The sequence below is a fragment of the Nothobranchius furzeri genome, chromosome 14, assembly GCF_043380555.1.
Source record: "Nothobranchius furzeri strain GRZ-AD chromosome 14, NfurGRZ-RIMD1, whole genome shotgun sequence".
Classification (NCBI taxonomy): domain Eukaryota; kingdom Metazoa; phylum Chordata; class Actinopteri; order Cyprinodontiformes; family Nothobranchiidae; genus Nothobranchius; species Nothobranchius furzeri.
In genome coordinates this window covers 41,192,291-41,219,011 of record NC_091754.1, presented here as the reverse complement: position 1 = coordinate 41,219,011, position 26,721 = coordinate 41,192,291, and the positions used below count along the sequence as shown (strand labels likewise).

The following is a 26,721-nucleotide window of genomic DNA, read 5'->3' as shown; positions in this document are numbered from 1 at the left end:
TCCTTCAGCTTTACCCAGCATGTTTCTGGCCCCACACCCACCAGGGGGCACACTCTACCCTGAGTCTAAATGCTGACAGTGTTTGTCCTGAGGACGCTTATATTTCAGATCACCATTACATTTTCTTTAACTTGTCAGTTTCTGCATCCCCACCTCCTGCTTGCCGTATGTAGTTTTCGTTTTTTTAATGAGAGCACAGCTAGCAATTTTCTGCTGCTTTTGATCCACCATGTTCTTCTGATAACGACCCAGATTCCTTAACTTCTCAGTTTAACGAGCACTGCCTCTCCATTCTGGACAACATCTGTCCTGTCAGAACCAGATCAGGTCCTGCAATGAACTCTACTCCCTGGTTTAATGACAGCCTTCACAGCCTGAAGTGCCAATGCAGAAAAATTGAGCGTTTGTGGAAGAAAACCCATCTCCACATCCCATCTGCTACACCTAAAGGATCTTCTGACATCCTTTAACTCTGCAGTCAGAGACACTAGGGTTTCCTACTTTTCCCTCCTGGTGTCCCAGAGCAAAGGGAACCCCAAGGTGCTGTTTAACACCATCAGCAGCATAATCTCTCCTGCCTCTCCTACAGCCTCCATCCACTCTGTTGCAGACTGTGAGAACTTTCTGTCTTTCTTTGTGAACAAAGTTAATAAGGTCAGATCTAGCATCTCTCCTTCAGCCTTATCGCCGCCTCTCCTGACTCCAACCAGGCCCATCATCCTAGATAGCTTTGCTCCTGTTTCTTTGCCTGAGTTAACCAAACTAGTTAACTCTATGAAGACCTCTGCATGCCCCTTCCACATCTTACCCTCATCTTTGTTTAAAAGTGTTTTTCTGTCCATCGGTCCCAGCGTGCTGTCTATAATTAATGCCTCTCTGGTTTCTGGTCAGGTCCCAGCTTACTTTAAGAATGCTGTAATCCACCCGCTTCTTAAAAAACCGAGTCTTGACCCCTCTCTCCATAGCAGCTTCAGACCCATCTCTAAACTTCTGTTCATCTCAAGATCTTGGAAGAGGTTGTGGCTAAACATCTCACAGCTGCTCTTGATGAACATAACATCTATGATAGCTTCCAGTCAGGTTTTCGTAGAGCTCATTCTACTGAAACAGCTCTTCTTAGGGTCTCTAATGACCTTCTGACTACAGTGATGCAGGGGACTGTTCTGTTCTGGTCCTGCTGGACCTGACTGCAGCCTTTGACACTGTTGACCAGCACCTGCTACTGGAGAGGCTGACAGACTGGGTAGGCCTATCAGGAACTGCTCTGGAGTGGTTCTCCTCTTATCTCTCTGAGTGCTCCTTTTCTGTGGCCGTCTCAAAGTTTAGGTCCTCCACCACCTCTCTTACCCATGGTGTCCCACAAGGTTCTGTGCTGGGGCCTCTGCTCTTCCTCCTCTATCTGCTTCCTCTTCAGCACATCCTGGGCTCCTTCAAAGGAATCTCCTACCATCTTTACGCAGATGACATCCAACTGTACATCTCCTTTAAGCCCCATGAGATGTCTAAGCTGCAGCTGTTACACACCTGCTTAGACTCTATCAAAACCTGGATGGTGGGAGCTTTCTTCAGCTGAATGAAGATAAGACTGAGATCCTCATCTGGGCCCCAGACAAGCTGGTTCCAAAAGTCAGAGACTCTCTTGGTCAGCTTGCTTCCCACACCAAACCTTCCGTCAGTAATCTTGGTGTGACCTTTGACCCAGCTCTCACCCTGGATTCTCAGGTCAGTTCTCTTGTTCGCTCTTCCTTCTTCCATCTCAGGAACATTGCTAAGCTGAGTCCCATTCTGTCCCGCTAAGAACTTGAGACTGTTCTCCACACCTTCATCTCCTCACGCTTAGACTACTGTAACTCTCTTTTCACATGTCTGAGCAGAACCTCCCTGAACCGTCTACAGGTGGTTCAGAATGCCTGTGCTCAGCTTCTGACCAAGTCCTCCAAACACACCCACATCACCCCGCTTCTCCTCCAGCTTCATTGGCTGCCAGTCAACTTCAGGGTTCATTTCAAGATCCTGGTTCTGGTCTATAGGGCCTTACATGGACAAGCACCATCTTACATTGGTGATCTTCTTAGTCCCTACACCCCCAGCAGGTCCCTGAGGTCCAGTGATCAAAGCCTACTGGTTGTGCAGCACCAGGCTAAAGACCAAAGGTGACAGATCATTTGCTGCTGTGGCCCCCAGACTCTGGAACTCTCTCCCCCTGAGCCTGAGATCAGTGGACTCAGTGGACTCCTTTAAAAAGAAGCTGAAGACTCACCTGTTCAAGCTGGCTTTCGTATGACCTTCTTCACCACTCTCTTTATTCTGCTCTTCCCAGCTATTCCACCTTCCTCAGGATCCACTGATTTCCCTCTTTGCTATTCACTCTCTCTCTTTCTTAACATTTTTTATCACAGTTGTCTATTTTTTGCTCATTTTAATATATTTTTAACCATTTTCTAAATTCTTTTTTATATTTTTACAGTTTTTAGTTTTTGTGACGCGCCTTGTCATTTTTATTTTGAGAGGCGCTATAGAAATGATATTTTCTTCTTCTTTAAAAAGCTGAGGAAATTTATACAGTTAAGTTATTTTTTACCATCTTTTGAGATAATTGTACAAAGTCAGTCATAGTTTTCAACACAACAATCTTCAGTTCAACGTTGAGCCGCATTAAATGATTCAGTTTGTTACGATGAAACTCGTTCAACCTAAAAACTCCACATCTAAATAACCTTGACTGATAAATGTTCGGTCTTTGACTAAAAAATGAATAATTTTGAGGAGTTTCAAAAGGAGAAAATCCTTTCGAACGTGTCTTCTTTCAAATGCTTTTTTCTTCAATTTTTGAAATGTTTAGTTTCTAAAGACATATGTGTAAGGCATGAAATCTCAAACCGGATAACAGCTCACTGATATTTGTTTGCAGAGTTTTATGGTTGGTTTATTCTCGTCAATGTCACAGTTATAAAATGCGTGTTTGGGAGCGTTTGTCTCAAAGTAATAACCACCATAGAAAGATGATGGAAACTGTTCAACAAAACAAGTAAAGCAGATGAGATGACCTCTGTAGAAATAAGTGGAATTTTGCATTAGCAGGTTGTGACGGTGGCCCAGAGGGTTCAACAAAATACAAAAGCTAAACCATGGTGAGAAAGCAATAACACAACACAAAAGTCACTACTACAGTTACAATAAAAATGAAAGCACTAAAATAGAATAGCATAAAAAGAAAAGTTTGGCTAGTTGGAACTTTTTAAAAAATGGAAGTAATGCTAATATCTCAATTATGCTAAAAACTAAGTAAATCAGCAGCGCTTGGGACTTTACAATCTTTACTTACTTCTGCTTTTGAAATAAGAAGCCATTATGTCAGTTTCATAGACATTTCTGTGTTTGAGCACTGGAGTTGTAACTGAAGTCCTGCCTACTCACCTGCTCACAGTCGGGGGCAGGTGAGTCGGCAGTGCTCTGATGAAGACACAGAGTCAAAACATTGACCATACTCCCATCTAATAAATCTTCTTTTTTTTCACCCAAGTGCTCCAGCCCTCCTTCTTTTTCATATGTCTTTTTAATTCATAAATTGTCCTTTTTACAGGGGCCGAGCTTAAAACTTAGACTGCAGCCAGCCACTAGAGGGAATCAACTTTCATGCTGTGTTCCTCTGCCCAGTTATTATTGATTGTTATGCCTCAGTAGCTTGGCTTTTTAAGGGTGTTGCAGGCTTCTGAGAGACATGTTTAAGCTGCGGACAGCGCTTGGTTTGCCTAGCACGGGGGTCGGCAACCCGTGGCTCTGGAGCCGCATGCGGCTCTTCCATCCATCTGATGCGGCTCTCTGTGCTTGTAAAATAATGAATGGGTATTTAAATAAAATGCTTTATATTTTACTGCATTAATTTTACATCTGTATGCCAATTCTAAATGTAAAGATTGTCTGCGTAAACCTGAACAGGTCCAACCTGGTCTTACTGTGTCATGTCAGTTCTCTTGTTCGCTCTTCCTTCTTCCATCTCAGGAACGTTGCTAAGCTGAGTCCCATTCTGTCCCCTCTGAACTTGAGACAGTTCTCCACACCTTCATCTCCTCACGCTTAGACTACTGTAACTCTCTTTTCACGTGTCTGAGCAGAACCTCCCTGAACCGTCTACAGGTGGTTCAGAATGCCTGTGCTCGGCTTCTGACCAAGTCCTCCAAACACACCCACATCACCCCGCTTCTCCTCCAGCTTCACTGGCTGCCAGTCAACTTCAGGGTTCATTTCAAGATCCTGGTTCTGGTCTATAGGGCCTTACATGGACAAGCACCATCTTACATTGGTGATCCTCTCAGTCCCTACACCCCCAGCAGGTCCCTGAGGTCCAGTGATCAAAGCCTACTGGTTGTGCAGCACCAGGCTAAAGACCAAAGGTGACAGATCATTTGCTGCTGTGGCCCCCAGACTCTGGAACTCTCTCCCCCTGAGCCTGAGATCAGTGGACTCAGTGGTCTCCTTTAAAAAGCAGCTGAAGACTCACTTGTTCAAGCTGGCTTTTGTATGACCTTCTTCACCACTCTCTCTTTATTCTGCTCTCCCCACCTATTCCACCTTCCTCAGCATCCACTGATTTCCCTCTTTCCTATTCACTCTCTCTCTTTCTTAACATTTTTTAATCACAATTGCCTATTTTTGCTCATTTTAATATATTTTTAAACATTTTCTAAACGCTTTTTTATTTTTTTACATTTGTTGTTTTTGTGAAGCGCCTCGTGATTTTTAGCTTGAGAGGCGCTATAGAAATGATACTTTCTTCTTTTTCTTTCTTATTACGAGACACGAGCGAGCAAAACCAGCGAGCACGTTCAGTTCAAGAAGCTAACGAACAACAACACTTCCGGGTGTGTCAACCAAAAGAGTCCCCCACAAATAGTTCCACATGGCAAATAGTGCCGGCTACATAGCTATCAAAGAGCTCATGAGCTCTATTTTAGTTCTGATATCTTTGTCCTCATGGGCATGAATGAATAATTATTTCTCTGTCTGGATGAAGATCGAGGCTCTGTTCTTTACTTCCATTCTCATTTATCTAGCATCAGTTAAGAGGGGCTGCCTATGGACGCACGTGAGCCTCACTTCCCCTAGCTTGGATTATAGGGAATTGAATCCACCTGAGAATCGTTCACGGAGCCGGCGAAACCGGGAGGGGAGGGGAGCACTTAGTCAAGCAGCGATTTATCAGGAGACTGCATGTTCTAAACTCGCTTTCTGGACTACCCTCCTGGCAGCTGGCAAACTAGAAAAAAAGTGAGCATGTCCTGTTTACAACATGGAGTGACAGCAGCAGCAAAACAATAAACTACGTCCATACCAACAAGACAGTCTTTGATCACTGCATGTTCACAACTTCATCTTGAAATTGAACAGGCAGTCGCTTCCCTTTGCTCATCAGCCAATCCTATTGTAATATATCCAGGAGTTATCTTTGATTTCACTTTAAGCTTTGATTCACACGTCAAATCCATCTCCTGTTCCTGTTTCTTTCACTTAAAGCCACACTATGCAACTTTTTCCAAATTTTAAATCATTTTCTTGAACCAGTATGTGCTAGGGGAACCCTGGTCCATTGAAGGCCCCTATCCAGCATATTTTTGTTTCAACCCTGCTTCAACACACCTGATTTCAATCAGCAGGTGATTAACAGGCTTCTGAAGAGCCTGATGAGATGCTGAACAGGTGAATCAACCACTGAATCAGAAGTGTTGGAGCAAAGACATGCGGGATACCAGCCCTCGAGGACCAGGGTTCCCCACACCTGCTTTACAGGGTGAAAGAAAAGTTACTTAGCCTCTACCGCCCCCTATGGCCAGAATACCACACTTGCAACTTCAATCCTGCGTGATTCAGAAACACTTTACGGCTGTCCATGTTTGCACCACAGGACAGACGAGCTATACCTGGTTAGTGTATATTATGATGGAGCCTCAGAAGAGACAAAGAAAACATTTGTCTGATGAAGCTAAAAAATATGAAAAACATGCAGCCATAATAAAAGTCAAACAAGAGTCGACCTCTGGAGTTTTCTGAATCATGAGAGCTCAGAGACAAATAAGGATTCATGCAACCTCACGATCATCCTATTGCGCTTGTAAGCACAACTTCAATATGCTTTGTTTGTGCATTTCTAAATGTTTTTGTCAGGCAGTAAGGATCAATTCCAGTTTCATCACCGATCATACACTCACCCTAAGACCCACATAATCTTTCTTCTAATCGGGCAAATGCTCTGTCATTGATGCTTTTTCGTCTCTATCCGATGTCCTTGTATCCTATTTATCCTATTTATCGCAAATACCTGGCTGCTACCGAGCAGTGCTATCAATTGGCTCTCCCTGCCGTGGTCCTGTCAGCTAGCTCGTAGCTTGCCTGTCTGTGATCACCCAGTGCTCTGAGTCCACATTTGGGTTTGTTGACAAGCCACAGCTTTTTCCTGTGGTCACATGATTCTTCATCTCTGGGGTCAGATTACCAGGAATTCTGTTAGTCAATAGTAAAGTGGCTAGATGACATGCCAGCACTGGAGTCTGCTTCCAACACATAATTTCTGTAGATAGCTGTTTTTTTTTTTTGTTTGTTAGTTTTTTTTAGTGATGAACTGCTCCTGTAGAAACTAATGAAGGCTGAGGAGACATTTCAGCAGTTAGATTAAGGGGTTAAAATGACAACTGCACAGGAGGAGGAGAGTTTCAGTTTTGGTCTTTCGACAGTCAAGTTGCTAAAATCAAGGAAAACTGCAGAGTGTGTCTTTGTGAAACATCTAAACAATCTGGAAAATTGTTTCTGCTGCAGATTTGGAAAAATTATCCAATGCCTTTGTCTCATAATGTTTGGACTTTTGTAATGCTCTTTGCACTTTTCTGAGCAAATCATTCCTTTCACGCCTTCAAGCCATTCAAAATGCAACAGCCAGACTCCTTAAAAAAATCCAGCAGCCGAGCTCACATCAACCCAATTCAACACTGCCGACACTGGCTCCCTGTAGGATTTAGAATCTGTGCTTGTGCTCACCTACAGAGCACTGAACAGCCAGGCGCCTGGCTAGCTAGCACAGCTTCCATCCCTACATATGGCCTCATGCAGCCTACAATCCACATGTCAAAACCTGGTAGCTGTTCCACTCTATAAGGCTTAGACCTAAGGGATACAAGGTCTGTTAGGCCCTAGCTCCTAGAATGTGGAAATGCCTGCTCCTCAAACTCTGGCTTGGCTGAATGAAAATAATAACCTGCTGTCTCTTCCCTCTTTTCTTTGTCGTATGTTCATCCATCCATGTTCGCCCTGCTCATCATTTATTGAACACCAGAGTGGCAAACAATGGGTAAGTCCCACAGTCACACTAAACACTGAAACCTGAAGTTGATAATCCAACTCTGTGGTATGAGCCATGCTGCCAAGGGATACTGATTCATTTAAAGTACGTCAGACAGGAAAAAGGTTTACCTACAGTTTCATCCTTGTCAAATGTCTTGTGAAAATATGATTGAGCCAATATTTGTTCAGCTGAAGTTGGGTTCAAACTAAATTACCTGTACAACATTGGCCAGAGGTTTAGCGACTGCTGCTAAATTCAGAGTAGTGGTGCGTTCAATTAGTCCTCAGAACTCAGCAATCCCAACTTCCTATAGGAAAAATCTAATGAAACACCCCCCTAAAGTTGGACCTCCCAGTCGGAAACTCGGAAGAATTTCAGAACACTTATACACACTTATAAGAATTTAAAATCAATGTTACATGTATTGCCTGCAGCTCTAAACTGAGCATACAAAACGTTTTGTTTGCATGTGTGTGTCAACATATTAGAATCCTGACTTCTCCAACTGCAGTAACCAGAACTTGGTTAAATGAATGAATGACCCGCACTTGTATAGCGCCTCTCAGAGTAAGAACTCCAAAGCGCTTTACACTACAGTGTATCATTCATCCATTCACACACACATTCACACACTGATGGTGATGAGCTACGATGTAGCCACAGCTGCCCTGGGGCGAACTGACAGAGGCGAGGCTGCCGAGCACAGGCGCCAACGGTCCCTCCGATCACCACCAGCAGGCAAGGTGGGTTAAGTGTCTTGCCCAAGGACACAACAGCAGAATTCTCTGTCCGGAGCCAGGATTGAACCGGGTCATTTATCATTCATTTATCAACTAATAAAACTATCCATGCCATTTGTGCAAAATCTACAAACCCTTGTGGTGAAATTTTCACCACAAAAATTCAACCTTTTTTAGCTGATAACTAGTATAAATGAGCGTCTAATAGTGTTGTAGACATGTGTAGTGCGGTCTCAACCGGTCTCAACCAGTCTTGTAGCAGTCAGGCTCGGATTAACCGCAAGCGAGTTGTGCTGTAGTTAGTGTTAGCTTTGAGTCCCAGCAAAACTTCATTTAGTTTTAGTAGCTTGGCTGTTAATATTGTAGTTAAGTGTTTTTTACATGTTACTCTTTCACCAACTTGATGGAGTTTGAACCGGGTTATGCTGGTTTGAAGAGCATTTCACAAATTAGTCCAAGCCGTTCCAGTAATTAGCCGAATCCCGCCGACTGCTGCTTCCTCAAAACGGAGATTTTGGGCCCAATTTGAGGTGAGTAAGCTAAATAATTACATTTAACAACTTCAAATGAAGAGTGATTTGACCCTACAGACAGCCATAGAAATGTCCAGGCACAGTGAGTTAATAAAATCACAAAACAGAACTGGGGCTGAGCATGTGGCTCAGTGTAACATAAAATCAGTCAGGAAGAAGGTATATAAAAGCATGGGCAATCGAATAACCACACCAAATGCTACGAAAAGGGGGGCATGTCTGATTCTGGACCCTGAGTTAGCTCTGAGAGCAGTCCGATCACTCACCAGCCATGTTATAAAGCACATATATTAGACAGTTTGTTTTGTACACGATCTAAGTTACTTAACTCCCACAACAATGTAATGTTATTATACTCTTCAAGCTAAATTTGGCCAAGACTGATGTAGTCCTCCACCAGCCTGCACTGATCCAGGCTAGAGCCTTGCAGGTGAGTTATTTTTAACCATCTGTCTCTCTTAACCTGCTAGTTTTAACATGTAATTATTTTAGCTTATTGTTACACGTGTGTTGCTGCTCTTAAAAACAACTATAAATATATTTGCTGTTTCTTTATATTTCACATAGCCTCCCAGCAGCTGTGTGTGTGACGCTGGGACCATGATGGGAATTCCACCCAGAGCAGCTTCTACACTCCTGAACAGACCCAGGTGTGGTGGAGAGCTTCTGAGCAGCTTCCATCTGAATGAAAGGACAAGCTCTATGAACTGATCCAGGTAAAAACAATCTAAATAATAATATTGTACTCTGTATTCTGTTTCTTTTCCTTACATTTTCAGCCTGGTAGGTCACCACTGGAGAAGAGTATCATCCCAGACTCACAGTAACATCCCGTTTTACCTCAGGGCCTCCTGATCTAACAGAAAACCCTGTAGCTCCATCCTTGCTCTGCCTTCCACATGTTTCTCATCATCTCTGGAAGCGACCTCCCACAACACTAATGTTATATATAATTTAATGTTTTCAGGCTAAATGAACCCAAGAAATCTGCTGTCAGACTGATTGCTGCAGCAACAAATGGTCCAGACTAACATGAAGCCTTGCAGGTGTAGTACTGGTGAGTTATATTTAATAATCATGTAGTCTTCATTACAGCCTTTCAGTTTTAACGTTAACTATGTTTTTTTTTCATAGCTTATTGCTACATGTGTGTTTTTGATGTGAGCTTGGAGCTAGATTACATCATGACATCGTGAAGGAGACTACTGATTCTGGCCCTGTGACACTTGGTGGTGATGTGTGAGCTGATTCACATTGTAAATAACTTTTACATTAAATATTTTGTTTTTTGCTATCAAAAGTAAATTAACTAATAACCTGCGTTATTGCAGGACACTCAGCGAAATATGGACTCTACATCATGAGGCAGGCATGTGTTAATATTCTATAAGAGCACATGAGGTGAGCAAAAACACAGATTAATATTGTGCACTGTCCTGGATTTGCTATCTTTCTGCATCTCATCATTAGCCTGGCTGATCACCTGATAACTCATGTTGTCTGGTTATGACTTTACCTGAAGGACTAACAGTGGGAGGAAAAGGATACACACTCCAGGGGTGGAGCTACGGGGGGGGGGGGGGGGGGGGTCTTGGGAGGGGCCCAACCATGAGGAGGATGAGAGGAAATGGAGGAAACTGCACCTCTAATAAAGGCCGTTTCACATGGCGGGAGCCTGCAGAATGTGACAAAATTGCAAGCTAAATCTCTTTAATTCCGAGAATAATTTTATGTATTTGCCAGAAAAAAATTTCTAGAGAAAACTAAGAATTTCTTTGTAATTAAAGGCAGACATTTTCGCTACCTAAATTAAACTTTTCTGACCTTGTAAGGTCAGAAAATGTCGAAGAAATACTTTTAAATTTATGAGGAAAGGTTTAGTTTAGAAAGCAAAAATGTCTGCCTTTTAAGAAATTTTTAGAATTTTTTAATACCTAACGGTCACTTCATTTGCTAGAACAAACTGAGTCTTGAAAAGGTATTAAAATAAACTACAAGGTTCCTGCATACACCCTGATTCAGTCATTAACTTCAAGTTCTCTGATAATTCAATAGGAGACTGTAATACAGTGTCTTCCAATAAATTATGATTGTGATTAGGGCTGTGTTATCTATGTATCACTTTTACATAAGTAGGCTGAAGATCTGTATTGTTAAAACTTCAGAAATAATTTATCTTTAGATCTGTTTTTGAGAGTATGTTAATTTCTGTGCATTTTGCTCAAGAACTGATCAAACTTTAGAAACTTTGTCCATTTTTTCCTGCAGAAGGGATCCTGCTAGACCAAAGTGAACTCCTGATCGACGTGGAAGTCTTCCTGCAGAGCTTGTATCTTCGACACCATGCCGTTAGAAACTCCACGGAGTGCTTTCCTTCACCAAGGCAGGACCTAGTGACTCATTACTGTTGATTGGTCAGGGGCAGGTCATATTGTGTTTCATGTTTATTTATTCCTCCACAGATTACCAGCCATAATATATGAACACATGTTGTATTCTCAAGATCTATGCTGTGGGTAGGAATAGAACAAATATGTTTATTTTGTTTTTTAAATGCCATGTCAGTTTTTCTCATTGTTTATCAGTAATTTTCACTAAGTTATTTGAGCATCTTTATATTTTTCTATATTCAACGGTTGCAAATGTTAAATGTAAAGTAATTTTTTTTATTTTCTCGTTGTACTGTCAAATGTACGGTAAAATACCGGCAGCTGTGATTGCCAGGAATTTACCGTAAAATGTATTAAGTATAAATAAAATGCTGCAATTTCTTATACAGTTTCACTGTGGTTTTTATTGTCAAAGGTTTTAATAAGGTTTACTATATTTTTATTTTTAGTTATTTGCCATAATAAGGTTTATCCTATTACTGTTAAATTAACAACAAATCAATGTAAATATTAATATAATATAACTTTTTTATAACTGTAAAAATCCGTAAAAAGCTATGTAAAGTTGCATTTTTTACATGAAATTACTGTATAATTGACAAATATATTAGTTTATTTCCTACCATGATTTGGGTAAAAAACATTGTAAAATTTAGGATTACAAAACCAGTATACCGTATTTTCGTTTACAGACTATATTCCTGGCAACCACAGCTGCCGGTATTTTACCGTAAACTAGGTTTTTTATTTATTTTTTTACTTTTACAGAGTAAATGTCTTCTCTTGTCTGCTTTTTTATTGTTCCAATTATTTGCTTCATTAAAAAAGAAAATGCTGACAGGTGTATTAATTGATAAAAGATCAGCCAGAAAGAAAGCTGCCATTTTGCAGACTTGTGCATGGGTGGGCGGGTGTGGGTGCCTAAATTTTGCAGTGACCTTCCAGGACCTGCAGTTTGTTAGTGATTTGTGTGCTTTGTTGATTTAAATTTTTTATTTGAGTGTTCTTTAGACGACCAGTGAAAGGGCATTGTTGCTGTGAGCTGAACTTTCCTGCTACCTCTGCCATTCAGCGCTCAGCTCCAGCCTTCTTTTCTCCTTTTTCCTTCAAGGGAAAAGGTGCCATGAATATTTTTCATGGAGGTTTGGGGTGGGGGCAAACAAGACGTGAAATGGCGGATTAATTGAATCTTGTGTGAGCCTTTGGTCCTCACAGCTGGACCGGTGCTATGGAGGAATACAAGGCTGCTCTAATTGAGGAGAGCCGCACAAAAAGTATCCTTCAGATTCCTTCGCTTTTCCAGCACAGATGGGAATGTTATTCAGCAGCACAATGCATCCTATTAGCTGTTTAACTCGGCAGTGCTACACGGATGGGGGTTTTCATGCCTCACAGGGTTGGGAGGGCCTGTGTGTGTGTGTGTGTGTGTGTGTGTGTGTGTGTGTGTGTGTGTGTGTGTGTGTGTGTTCATACAAAGTTGTAAAGGCTTTCATTTTTGTTTTTAACTGCTCAGAAAACATCACTGTGTTTCAGAAAGGCTAGGAGTCATTTCAGATCTGTGTCCATCATTTTCATCAAAGTAATAAATTATTTGTGTGTGTGTGTGTGTGTGTGTGTGTGTGTGTGTGTGTGTGTGTGTGTGTGTGTGTGTGTGTGTGTGTGTGTGTGTGTGTGTGTGTGTGTGTGTGTGTGTGTGTGTGTGTGTGTGTGTGTGTGTCCTCCATGTTTGCTCATAAATACGTGTCTTCACCACTATGCTGGAACCAACACAGCAACAGTACCACTCCAGAATCGATGTTCTCATCGATGACACATTCAAAGAAATGATCTCCTCCCTCATCGCAAAGGTAAATGCATTCCTGAAAGGGAATTCAAATTCTTGTCTTATTTATTCAATTACATGGTTTGTGTTTTTGGGATTTCCTCTTGTCTTTTACCAGGTGTTAAAATGGGTTTCATTTATTTTATTTTACATTTATTTTGGTCTTATTTAGAAAAATTATAAAAATAAAAGACAATTTGTTGTAATCTATATATTTGTTGGTTATGCTTATGTATTCAATTCATATATTTTATTGTTTCTCTTTTTATTGCTTTAATTAACTGTCTATATCAAAATGATAATGAAATAAATTTATTTCTTGCATTGATATTGCTATTATTTTAGATTATCTTCTTAGGAAACATCAAAGTTAAGTTTGATATAATTTTGTTTTGTAAAATGTTGTGTAATGTTGTGATTATTATTATTTATTGGGACAATACATGTCTGTCCCTTAAAAATATATACAGTGTATCCGCGGGTCCTTAAAAAGTCTTAAAAAGTCTTAAATTTGCTTTTCCAAATTTAAGGCCTTAAAAATCCTTAAAAATGACAATTAATCCTTAAATACAGTTTCCAAAGGTCTTAAATTACCAAAGACCCAATAAACAAGATTATTTTATTTCTGTAAAATTTTTGTGAATTTCCAGTTAGTCTTCAGCATTTTTTTTGTACGATATTGACGTAAGCGGAACCGTACACATTCAGTTGGTTGTGAAAGGGGGCTATTTTAAGAGCACATTAGCTGGTTAAGCTAGTGGGAGCTTGTGCCATGGGGAAGTGCAAGTTTAATGGTAACTGGATGGTTATCCACGTTCACGACGTGGTTAGCACCGGTTCCAGGCAATAGCTGGAAATTATAGTTTAAATTACATTTTAAAAATAGCTTAAATTTGGTCAAAGTGACCTTAAAAAAAGGTCTTAAAAAGTCTTAAATTTGACTCCCTTAAACCTGCAGATCCCCTGTTAAGGTCACAGTTTATGGACCTTAAGGTTAGGATTGGGGTGAGGGGAAGGTTAAATAGTCAAATAATGTCCGTGTGACTGCGCGCGTCAAACAGTGACGTCAGCGGAGCCACGTGACCCAGCGTGTCCCTGATCGTCGTCTCCTGACGCGCTGGGGCGTCCCGAATCGTCATATATTGACACTTGGTCACACGCGTCATATTTTGACGCCTTGGGTGTGAGAATGTCTTGGTTTAAGGGTAACTGGATGGCTAATCCCACGTTTGCGACGTGGTTAGCACCGGTTCCAGGCAATAGCTGGAAATTATAGCTTAAACTTAATTTTAAAATTTGCTTAAATTTGGTCAAAGTGGCCTTAAAAAAGGTCTTAAAAAGTCTTAAATTTGGCTCCCGTAAACCTGCAGATACCCTTTAAAAGGAGCCCAGGTTACACAACCTTGTGGTTCTTAAAAAATAAATGTTAGTATCAGTTATATTAAAATGGTGTAAAAAACCTTCTTAATGTCTTTATTTTTATAAAATTTGTAAAAATATTTTAACTCGTAGGTCGCCATTGTTGTTAGCATTGCAATGCACTCTGGGTAGTGACGTCATTTGGTTTTACCTCGGTTGTACTGGCCGGCTTTGCGTCCCTGTAGCGACTGTTCAGCGACATCAACATGTCATCTGTTCAGCCTTTTCAGTTTGAACCAGAGTGAAACATTAATGATGACATCACTGACCATGTTTCACAAAACGAGCGTCAACATGAAGAGCAAGTAGGGCGGGATGAAGCGAGTGCAGGACAAAACCGGTGGTGCATGTGCGGCAAATGCGTCTCCATGGTAACAGAGAGGGAGAGTGTTTGTTGTTAAGAGCTCACATTTTAGTCGGCAGAAGTTAACGGTAAACTATCGTGTGATCAAACTTATTCAATTATGAATGATTTAGGAGAATTTTAGCATCCAGAGCTGTCGTGTGCTTCATAGATGATTAGGATATTCGGTGAAACGACTTATTGTTGCAGATATTATATATGTGGAGAACACTGTGTTGCTACACTTACTGCTTGTTTTACTGACAGGAGAGGTGAACGTTCAGCTTCATCCGTGGCGAGTGGCGTGTCCGATGGTTCGCTGAACGTGACAAGCGGCAGCTGCAGGAGCGGGTTGTTGGCTCAGGAGAGCGTCTCTTGTCTCTCCGAGGGCGTTTAGGCTCCTTGTGTGGGAAAATGGTCGGTAAAGCATTTAGCTTCTGCCTTCTCTCCTTCCCAGGCCCTCTGGTGAGCTCTTTAAGTAGTCGTGGTCGACTTTAAGCCTCAAACGCATAAGGAGAAAAATGTTGGAAACACAGCCGCGGATCTTTGGGAAGTTGTGTCCGTCCACAGGCATCTTCCCACTGCTGTCTCCTCTTCTTGCCAGTGGGAAAGCTGTGTAAACTCACATCACTCCCCTTGTTGCCCTCTGACTGGAAATTACAGCCAAAGGCAGCACAATGCGGCATTTTACTTCATTATTCATACGGTGAGTGCGTAAACAAACACTGGCGTCAATAGCTGTTCTTCCAAGTACAACCAATCACCACCCCATCACGTCATCGCCCCCAGAGTGCATTGCGTGCGGAAAACATGGCGTCCTACATATGTCCAAAAATGTACTAAATATTATAGATTTATAAATAAACAGCAATATTTTGTGTGTTTCTAACAACATAGTTTGGTACAACAGAAAACTCGTGGCTTACTGGGGCGCACACGTCCTCATAGCCGGATGTCCTTTTAAGTGTGCAAAACTAAACAAAATAACAATCTTTTCCACTTTCCTGCTGTGAAAATGTTTTTAGAAAGCTTATTTAAATACATCCTTATTCCTGACACAAAGTGTTTGACGTAAAACTTCTGAAGTCGGGAATAAATGATTATCTCGCTCTGCCTTCAGTTTGCTGCTGTTCTAGACTGTGTCCTCTCGAAGCTGTCCAGATACGACAAAGGCACGTTCTTGTCCTCCGTCCTCTCCTTGACTGTGAGTAGTTGTGCTTTTCATATTGAAAACCTGAAATTTCTGACTTTACTTTTGACGGAGGCTTCTTGCTGGAAACCAGACCTCAGCTCAGCTTCAGTATAATCCATCTTCTCCTCCTTTCCTCCTCTTTACTTTGTTGCCCTGAAAGGTGAAAGCAGCTGCCAGATATGTGGAAGTCCCTGTGAGTGCTAATCTGCCTGCTGTTTTACTCTTCATCCTGTCAACCACACACCTGTGTTTCCATCTTCATTCAGACCATCGGAATGTTGGGAAAAATCAGCCTGGAAATGCAAACATTCTCGTAAAAGCCCGTTTTCTTGTTTTATTTTGTTGTTTTTGGAGCGTTTGTGTTAAATGCAGTGCTATTTAAAAGCGTTGCTCTTATTTCTACTGAATAACTTCCGATGCAAAGCCAGCATCAGAGCTACTTTAGCATTGATCCATTCCTTTTGTGAAGCTCTGACGTCATGTTGTTTAAACGGCGATCCTGTCTGCGTGAGCACCACTTGGTGGCTGCTGTGGGAGCTCAGAAGCTGCAGGTCCTGTTGGTGCAGGGAGGCTGTAATATGAGCTTACAGTCAAACAGCCAACACATTAGAGTTGCCACTTTCTTCTGAGACACAGAATGATAAAATAGTCACTGGTCAGGTTAAGAGCCTTTAGGGTGCTAACCCTATATCAGAACTACTTCTGTCTAGTATTTGAGTCGTTTATTTTCAAACGGCAGCTGTGAGAAAGAGCTGCGTTGTGTTATTTAATCTTAACGAGCAGAAAGTCTCTTAATCCCATGCCCTGCTGCTGCACCTCCTATCGTTCCCATAAAGCTGCTGGTTCCCATCCAGACTTCCTTCCCAGCCGTCTTCACCCTGTTAAATTATAATGTAACAGCTACCTCGGCCTGTTGGTCTTTTGTGATGAAGAAACCTGAGACGGGTAAGCCTCTTTGGAGAAGAACAGGAGGTGAAATCTCTGTGGAAGGCTTTCTTCACTTCTCCGCCTGTCTTGGTCCCCAATCCCAAACCTTCTGATGTTTTGGCTTTTTTACTTTCATTTAGGAGGAAAGGTTTGTAGGTTTTATGTTTTTACAGAAAACTTTTGATTCTCGCTTCTTCGTTTAGCCTTTCGTGGTAAGGGCTGAGCAGTCTATCCTTTTCTGATGGACACTGCAATTTCAAACAACATGATAGTCAAAGCTGTGTGTTTTTTTTTTATTTTCTACTTTCTGAGTTTGAGACGGAGAGGCTGTTCTGCAGCAGAAAGGGGTTTAGCTCCTCTTGGTAGATCAGTGCAGGGAAAACTCTGCCCACATGTTTCTTTCTTAATAAATACATTTGAAAACAATGTATACCTTAAGTTTTCATCATGCAGTATTATAAGAACAGCTTTTTTGGTTTTGATGGTGTGAAGTCATTTGCTGTCATGTTTACAACTGTTAAATATTGGGCTGAAGCTTGGTTTGAAGAAAATCATAAATCACAAACATAATAGTGTCACAAAAACGCAATAATTCATATCAAGGAGCATCCCGTGTGAACAGGCCCTGCTGGGAAAAGGCTTGACTCGGTGCTGAGAATGGAATTGCAGCTCATTGGTTGCATAGGGACCAGATAGGTGCCCTTAGCAGCACCCGCCTCGTGAACATAGTTGCAGTTGCGTTTTTTGAGGGCATTAGCGACTTTAGTGAAGGTCTTCTTCACTCTTCCAAAACTTGGAAGTAAGGCCGGTGATCCTCTGTCCAGCAACTGGTTAGATCCCAGTTCTGGTTGCTGTGGAAGGAAGGTGTCTGGTTTGTTTACTGCAGGGTTTTGTTGCTTCTCGCTGCAGGTTATGTGACTTTGTTGGTGTCTCCTATCGCTAGTGAACACTGGTTCACAGTGGGAAGCTGACAGGATGAGGGTCATCTCCCAGTCTGAGTCTGTGGTTCCCAACTGAAAAAGGGTGGAGGGAGTCTTCGTGTCAAATAGAGCTATTTAGGAGCCAGAGTGCTAAGCTCTTAATTTTCCAGTGCTTCTACATTCCAGCCCTCACCTTTTGTCATGACATTTGGGTCAAGACTAGAATACTGAGAGTCAAGATACAAGTAGCAGGGCCTCATTTATGAGCTTACTTAAGTATAAAACAGGGTCTGAAAACTGTGCAAGTGACTTGTGATGAGAAAACCTTGTGAAGAAAAAATGTGGCAACTTTAAGCGAACTTTAGACATTTTGGAGATGGGAAACCTGGCGACGCAGCCGTATAAATGTTAAAAGGTTCCATTTAATGAGGTCTTTGAGAAAATAATTTTTTACTTATTAATTTTTTAAGTGATTGGTCATTTAACATGCAAGCTGAGTATGAAAATAGCCTCCTACACCTATCCTGCATTTGCTTCTGATAGAAAATAGATGGTGAAACTCTAGGATTAGAAAAGCCTGACAGATCTACATCACACTGTCACGGGGAAAGCTGTTGCTGGTTTACCGTCCAGGAAACAGCAGAGAACGTCTCGACCAGTAGAAGCTAACTGTTACCCCGGCTTTCCACGGGAGCCGTCAGCAGCATGTTACTGCAGCAGCACGTCATAGCTGCTGAAAGGAACCGCTGTGGTCAACAGAACCTTTTCCACTGGAGCCGTCAGCAGTGCGAGTCGGCCGCGTCTCAGGAGCAGAATGTCGCGACCTTTACGCGCCGGTTCTATTTTCTACACGCGACGCCTCTGAAACGGGTCAAGTTCGACATTTTTGGGGAAGGAAAGACAGGAAATCGGACGCGGAAATGGAGAGAATCTACCGAGATTTTCAGAATAAAGAACGTACTGCCTTCCGGTTACTTTACTTATAAAAAAGGTTACTAACTGTGTGTCCCCGTGAGAAGTTATCACCTAGCTAGCGGTCTCCTTTGTTTTTCAGGTCCGTATTGGCGATTATAAAACGGACAGAACATAAAACACAAACCATGTTGTAATTTTCTCCTGCTTGTTGTTGTGTTTACTGACGAAGTCACTCGTGTGACTTCATGCTCTGTCGGTGACAGCTGCTTCCCTGCTGCTTCGCCTCTCGTGGGAAGGACCAAGCAGCAGCTTACGCGAGCAAGACGTGCTGCTGCAGTAACGTGCTGCTGACGGTTCCCGTGGAAACCCGGGGTTAGAATTCGCAACTCCACCCCACAGCAGAACTCCTCCAGGCTTGTGTTATTTGTGGCGGTAAAACATCAACGTTGCAGAGCAAACAGAGTCAGTGGTAGAGTCGTGTTGCTGTTAACCAATGAGAGGCAAGATGCCCAAATATCAGGAATAAGACTCCAAAACCTGCTGTCTGAAGCCACTTTCTGCTCTGGCTGACGTGTCTGTGCTTTAACAGAAGCAACAGAGCTTTTTTTCCCAGAGAATGACTTACAAGGCGTTCATTCCTGCTAGTGACCACTGCAGATGTAATAAATATATGAATAAAGGACCTCTTTAAGATAGACATTTTTAGACTTCTAAAACCTGGAGCGCAGGCGCACAAACACAAAACCAACAACCCCCCCTCATCTGAACTGAAAATAAAAATGATGTCTAATTAAAATAAACAGTTTTAAGAAATTACATTCATGTGTATTTTTTCAAACGACTATGACCCTAACCCTAAATATTCATCAAAATGTTGTTGAAAATTAATGAAATGATGCCCTGTTGTTGAAAAATTTTGGCGGCTTCGTAATATTTAACCATAAAAATCAGGTCTAAAATAAATTTAAGTCTCTGGGCAACGCCATGTTTCTTTCTACAGGAGCCCATGAGGACAAAATGGATTTACTGATTTGTAACAAACAGTTACAAAACTTTCATAATTTTTAAATGAACACACTGTCACTTTGGCAGTAGATAATTAAGTCATTGTAAGCAAGCAGTATTTTTGTGTTGGAGTAATACCTTACCAACAGATGCCCATTAGGGTCAAAAAGCCGTGGGGAGTGCAAACTTTAGCAAAATCACAAGCACATCAGACTCACGTTCATCACTGGCAACAAGTGAAGAGGTAAATGTGTAAAACAGCAATGTTTATGAATGGTGAAAGATTTCTAACCATCTGTTAGTAATCAGTAAATGCATTTTGTCCTCATAGGCTCACGTAGAAGGAAGCATGGTGTCCAGTATGGCATAGCCCAGAGACTTAGACCCATGCCCGTTTATTTTAGACCTGATTTTTATGGTTATATGTTACGAAGCCGCCAATATTTTTCGACTGGACATCATTTAATTTATTTTAAACAACATCTTGATGGATATGTCTAGAGATTAACTGTAAAAACTAAACATTTTCTCTAAGAAGTGGAGCCATGTCCCATTTTTAGCAGCTATGTTAATTTCCAGAACTCCTTCTGCGTGTTTTACAAACACAACATCCACCTGGCAGAAATGATAGGAAGCTGAGCCCAAAGAGGTGTGCAATTACCCGTTCTTTCACTGCGCTCCTCCCCTTCAAACTGCTCATTATCAACAGGGCTTTCCCCTACCACTTCGCTGCTTCGCCCCCTGTCTTTTTCGAACAGGAACATTGTACACTGAGTGGCTTTGTCAAACACTGATGAGCAACCAAGAGTTCATTATCCAGATGCAGAGGGGATTACTGCCGTTTGGCTCAGAGTGGAGAAACCGGGAAGCAGACAAAACAAATAGGGAGGGTCTGACGACAGTTCAGAGCTTCTTCTTTGGGTGTTTTTCTCCTTCTTCCTCTTTTGGTGTTAAGTTTTAATCCCAGTAGCTGGAACTGTCCCAAATCCTCCAATCCGCCACTCTGGTTTGCCAGCTTGTTGGAGCGAGAGAAAAGGGTGTGACTTGCGTCTCAAGTGACAGCAGGGCCAGCGGTGCGCTCCCAGTTACTGAACACATTCCTGAATGTCTCGTTCTTGTGTTGGGCCCGTCCATAACTCACTGGTATTCACTGCTGATCATAGACCTCTATGTACTCCAGTGCAACATCACAACATGCCTGTCTGGACGCATGAACATCCTTACCATCTTATCTACTGATGTGTCATCAGCCACCAAATGAGGCCTCGCATAAACCAAAACTTGTCTGATTTTCTAAAGTTTGGGCTTTGACTTTAGACCAAATGTTAACTTTTATAGCACTTTTCTAAGTCAGGGACTCCAAAGTGCTCTACACTACACTCATTCACACATTGATGGTGATTAAATGCATCGTGGCCACTGCTGACCTGAGGCTCAGACACCACCAGTCCCTCCAACCACCACCAGCAAGGAAGGTATGGGCAAACTCCTAACCCCAGAGCCAATGTTGCCCAACTGATCCCAATAGTCTGTAGAGCTTCTAATGCAGGTGAGATGTCCGTCTGTCCCATCCCTGTGATGGGGTACACGTTGGATCCACTCCACATCAGATTTAGTTCATCGCAGCTCTTATCCTGTTGTCATAATTGATTGGTTGGAGTTACTAAAGATGATTTGTAAGGAGAACCAACCTCACAATGATAATCAGGCTATTATGTCTTCATTTCTTTTCTCAGCATCAGACCCTTCACTTCCTGACTGACAGGATTCTCTTGTGTCCCTTTGGGGCCACACTTGTAGTTTTTTTATTTTTTGTTTGTTTTGTTTTGTTTTTCTGCATTTTCAACAGCAACATTACTTAACCAGAGTTGTGCAGTGTCTGAAGTAAAAATTGCTAAGTTATCATTTGAATGATGTTACAGCCAGCTTTCTTTGTCCTGAGCAACACTAGTCCATCCATCACAGGTGATTGCTACCTTGTTAACCTGAGCCAACTTCTGGATGAGGTTGCTTTTTTCAACAGAATACCATGCAGGTATAAGTGTATTGGACAGGTCGTCTCTGGATGGGGCCGATACCTCGGATTAAGGGCAGTGCACATCTCCCTGAAAAGAAACAAATAAATTTGAATTTAAATTGAAATGTAGTTATTTTTCCAAACAGATAAAAAAGACTAAATAAAAACATGTAACCCACCCTTTATTTGTACCAATTATTAACAGAGCACTTGCAAAGCTTAACAGCTATGAACAAAACTATTTTTATATCAGAGCAATGCAACATTTTTACATAAATGATGGTGACTCCACCGTTGAGAATGGTTGGAGATCTTTGACTACAAACGTCGTCACTGCCCTGTGTATTTCCTCCACTTTAACTTTGGTCAATTTAGACCTCTTGGCCAGCGTGAAGGGAGTCTCTGCCAAAAAGAATGCAGCATGTAGCTACGACCGTGTTTGCTAGCTCACCCTACATGCATTCATTTAATAACGTGTGCTCAGCGTAAAATACACATAAACTACTTTAAGCTACTTACCCAAAGAGGAGCAGCTGCTGCTGCTGCTGCTGCTGCCATCCTCTGCTGCTGCTGCCATCCTCTGTCATCTTTTCTGCTACAGCGGGAGGGGCTCGGCTGGGGCCAGGACGAGTCTCCTCCTCTCCAGCTTCTTCTGGGGGAATGTTGCTAAAGCTATCTCCAATACGGACAGTAGATGCGTTCGGTGGGAGGTTTCGCTGTCGCAAGCTATCAAACACGGTGCATGTCTCGGCTTTTTAAATAATGCTATGCGTCACCAAGTGTTTCATTAAATTAGAGGTGTTACCTCCTTTACAGAGTATCACCTTGAAGCACCTGTTGCAGGTTGCTGAGTCTGCATCTTTTGCTGTGAAGTACAGCCACACTTTCGACCGCTTCGCCTTCGGCATTTTGGTGAATAATGTAGGTCCGCTCTAACCAAATACGCACTTGGCTGGGCCCGCCTACTATCACCGGAAAAGTAAAATGAGTGGCTACTCGAGTCCAACATGATTGACATCTCCGAAATGAAGCACCGAAATCTGCGTTGCTTTTCGGTCTGGTTACTACCATTTATGTCAGAACCGGTGCTATTAAAGTACCGAGTACCGGTACCCATCTCTAGCAGTGAGACGGACACTTGTAATGAGTGCATATTTCAAGTGCTGGAAAAGACGGAGCTGCTTTCAACTGTATCTGATATGCCACCTGAAAGATACTGGTCAGACTCGGCATTAAAATAGCACGTGGACACGTGACTATGGCATGTGGACCTCACCTCATGCATGTTTTCTTGTTGACAATCTAGTTGAGTCCATTCCATCTTACTGGTACATAAACTCACATACTGACACCACTCCTCATGTGTCACCATAATCAGCCAACTTGTGGTTACTGTAGTTTCTGCTCTGCATGCTGACTGACCATGTTTACATTTTCAGCATTGCAGAAGTTCTTATAGGAATTCCTAACCTTCACCTTCTAAAGTCCTCATCTTGTCTCCGTCCTGCAGAAACCAGGGATGGATCTTGCAGATACCTACATCACCTTTGTTCGGCAGAACCAAGACATCCTCCGAGATCGTATCAGTGATGAGCTCTACATCGAGAAGGTGTTTGATGTGAGTTCTCATTCTGGTAATGATAACTTTGATACAGGAATGTCCGTTAGGACAATGAAAATACCATTTATCTGTCCAGCATAAGTAGGTGGCTGACAAACAAGAAAACACTGAAGTCATGGACGTAATTTTCACTTTAGAAGTGGGGGCATTTACAGAATGCTCTAATGGGAAACAGGTTTCAACACAAACGGTTGTTTTCCGCTTGGTCCTAGAGCTCAACCAGTGTCAATTTAATATAGCGCAATATTGTTTTTGGATGGTAAAAGTGCGGGGGTCAAAACTTGACTTTGGAAAAAGTGGGGGGGACATGTCCCCCCTGCCCCCCCCCAAATTACGTCCATGACTGAAGTAGATTTAAGTTTTTGGTTATTTTTACAATAACAATTGTCTTTCCAACCAACACCAATCCATCGTCAGTAATCAGGATGTATTATTGAAGGAGAATGACTGAAGGATCCAAGTGGGGGGGGAGCTAAACCAAAAACACCTAACAGTAAAACAAAATCATCAGATCAGCCCGGCTGTCTGTCTTAGCCGTTAATGCACGGTCATGTTGAGTCGACACATTTCCATACGCTCTGCTCTTGACAGAGTGACAGTATCCTTTAATAAAACTGAGGGTGTGTGTGAGGTATACAGTAGTTTTTAGGTGAAGCTCACAGCCAGGCGTTTATACCGTTTGATTTTCCACTTTCAGAGCAGCAGCAGGCCGCTTTGATGCTGAAAACATCGACTGCTTTTGTTGACCTGCTTATCACTTAGGAACACTGGGAACATTCATCTTGCTCTGCTGGAGTTTAAAAACCTTTCACACCTCGTCTGATCCGTCCCTCTACCCATCCCTCTGCTGTCCACGCAGAGCGCTCCCACCCGCCACATTCAGATTTATGAGAATATTCTAGCAGCTATCGCCACACATGCCTCACATCACTATTGTGAGTGCTTGCAATGACTCAGACATGACAGCTCAGGACTTTGTTCACATTAGCAGCACGAAACCAAGCTATGGATTTCTGCCCCCCGCTGGTTCCTCTGAGGGTTCGGAGTGAGCGACAAGCTGCAGTGTGCTGATTTGTGTGAGTGAAGGGGGGGTGAAGCAGAATCAGTCTAATGGAGCTCAGAAGCTCCCAGTCATGCACTGAGTAGGAGGTGGCAGCGAAGCCTTGGAGTGTCTCCGCTAAGTCCTTCAGTATCTAACACACACACACACGAGCATTTTTTGTGTAACAAAGGAAGCAAATGTTGTTTGACAGCAGCATCAGGCCTCCCAACAGGAGTGTTTTGAATGTGGAATTGTCTTGTTTATGTGCCTCTCAGCGAGTCAGACAAATTCATTTACTGCTCCTCTTCTTCAGCATCGACGGGCACGAAGAAGCAAGGCAAGTTGTGTGAAAGATGTGTAAACACACAGCTGTAAACACACTCGGGGTCTCTTTTTCTTTGTGAGCATACATCATCTGACACAACTCTACCCTCCTAACATTTGTATTTGAAGTCTCAACCACATATAGATATTAGTTTGCTGTTTTACTCCACAGATTAGTACTTACTTAAACATCACACAGCCATTTATCAGCACCAATCACAGGATTGGTCCTAATCTGGCAGGTCTGTTGTATAAACCCCGTTCTAAACAACACGTGTTGCTCTTTGATAATCTCTGATCCAGGTTAGTTCCTGTGAACTGGAGTTACTCAACCAGGATCTGTAAACAGCAGCTAGTTGTATTAAAATAACATTGTTTATGAAAACAGCCAGGCTCTATGAGGCATTATGTCTCACTCTAAGTAAAAACTTCCAGCTGCTGTTATTTCACTGATAAACAGACTTAAGTGTCATTTCAGTGGCTCTGAGACCCAAGCTCAGATTTATCATGCAGCTTTTGTTTTTTAAAGGACACTCCCTCCCCCACAAGGTCCATCCATCTGTCTTCGCTCTCCTGCACTAATCTGTTCAATTAAGAATCCTCTCCATTCTCTAGTTTTTTATAATTGTTGATAAAACTTGGCAGCAGGCAGCTGATTAACCACTTTGTCCGAAGTCATTTTCAGGAGAACTCCAGGTTTCTCTGAGCAAACAGAAACGGCTCAGTTTAAACAAGCGGTAATGGTTACATCTTTGTGTATTTCTTATCTTAGTGACAAGCTTCTCATGTTGATTAGCAGAAGACCCAGTTACAACGGTAGAATAAAAACTATGAGGAAAATTGTATAATAGATAAAAACAGTAAAAGCTGATTTCTAAGAAAGCAAAAAGAGCCTCATTTTTAGACATTTTATCTCTTTTTTTTATCTAAAAGTAAATCAGTTATTCTCCAGAAAAATAGCAATAGCTAAAACAGGTAGACTTTCATAAATATGATCCAAATTTTCTTATGAAATTTTTAGTTTTAAGAATTCTTGCCAAGCAGCTTTTGCGGATTTCTTTACTCATAAAAAGACAATTAGGATCATATTTAAAAAGTACATTGCATGTTAAATTTTATTTTGTGTTTTCTTATAAAATGCTGTTAAAAATACTATTTATTTATTAGTAGAACATGTATTGTATTTTCATGGCAATGTTAAAAAAACAATAAAAAAATGCAACAACAATTTAACATAATAGTTTTCATTACAATAGAACAGGAGTGATCTCCCACCCCTTCCTACGTCAATATTGCTACAACCTTAGAAGCCTGACCAACGCCGAACACAATAAATCACAAACCAAACACAATTACTCTTCAGCTTCAACAGCGTTACCAATGTTAATAATATCAATTGTCAGTTTTTCCTTTCCATGTGAGAATATATGTTAACAATTTTCACAGTCATTTTTACACTACTTGAGTACAAGTCTTCTTCTTGTACTGATACTTCAATTCAAACGTGTTTGAACAACTTTTTAAATTATTTTCTTATGACTTCCAATCCATCACACCAGTAACAGAGACACACATTTGTTTGAGCGTAGTTCCAGCAAAAGGTTGTTTAAAATCATTTTTTCTCCTGCTTCTCTCAATATTTGTGTTAAAAAGGTTTTGAAGTCCATGTGGTAACAGATTGTGTTTTGCTCTATAAACAACTAATAAAGTTTGTAAAGAAACCAAGTCCTTCAGTTTGAGCAGTCCTGACCTCAGAAACAGTCCTACGGTATGTTCTCTTGAAGCAACTCCATTAATTATTCTTATAGCTCTCAATTGCAAAATAAACAAAGGCAGTATATTGGTAATATTTGAAACACTTATTGTCGGTATTTTATTTTACAATGAATAACAGCTCCTTATTTTGAGTAAAAGTGTTCGTTTTTTCAGCAAAGCTTCTAAAAACGCTTTTTTTTCCCTGACGTAACAAGGCTGAAGCTCAGTGTGGTGACTAGGTAGTGTCATAGTCTGCATCTTTCCCCATGTGTCTCCTGATGATCTCCATCCCTCTCTAGATTCCCCTTTTGTGTCTCATAGCGCCCTCATGTGTCCTTTGTCTGCGTCTCATTTATGTGTCTTCTGTTTGTAGCCCTTCAGGTCATCCCCAGCCCCTCCAGTTGTAGCTCCAGCCTTTTTGTC

At 41.7% G+C, this 26,721-nt stretch overlaps 1 protein-coding gene across 8 annotated transcripts in view; it reads left to right on the top strand.

The window, feature by feature from the left end:
- Window positions 1–26,721, top strand: part of cadps2 (Ca++-dependent secretion activator 2) — a 221,702-nt gene that overhangs the window by 182,205 nt on the left and 12,776 nt on the right. For 3 of the 8 annotated variants that reach the window (XM_054746515.2, XM_015965638.3, XM_015965641.3), the window contains 5 exons: window positions 7,325–7,339; window positions 12,769–12,843; window positions 15,701–15,784; window positions 15,933–15,965; window positions 23,067–23,174. In XM_054746515.2, coding sequence (XP_054602490.1) covers window positions 7,325–7,339; window positions 12,769–12,843; window positions 15,701–15,784; window positions 15,933–15,965; window positions 23,067–23,174 — 315 coding nt within the window. Of the gene's footprint in view, window positions 1–7,324; window positions 9,037–9,173; window positions 9,323–9,573; window positions 9,664–9,740; window positions 9,863–9,937; window positions 10,008–10,874; window positions 11,381–12,768; window positions 12,844–15,700; window positions 15,785–15,932; window positions 15,966–23,066; window positions 23,175–26,721 lie in introns of those variants that run through there. The other 5 variants (XM_054746518.2, XM_015965642.3, XR_008564370.2 and 2 more) reach the window with 4 other exon arrangements.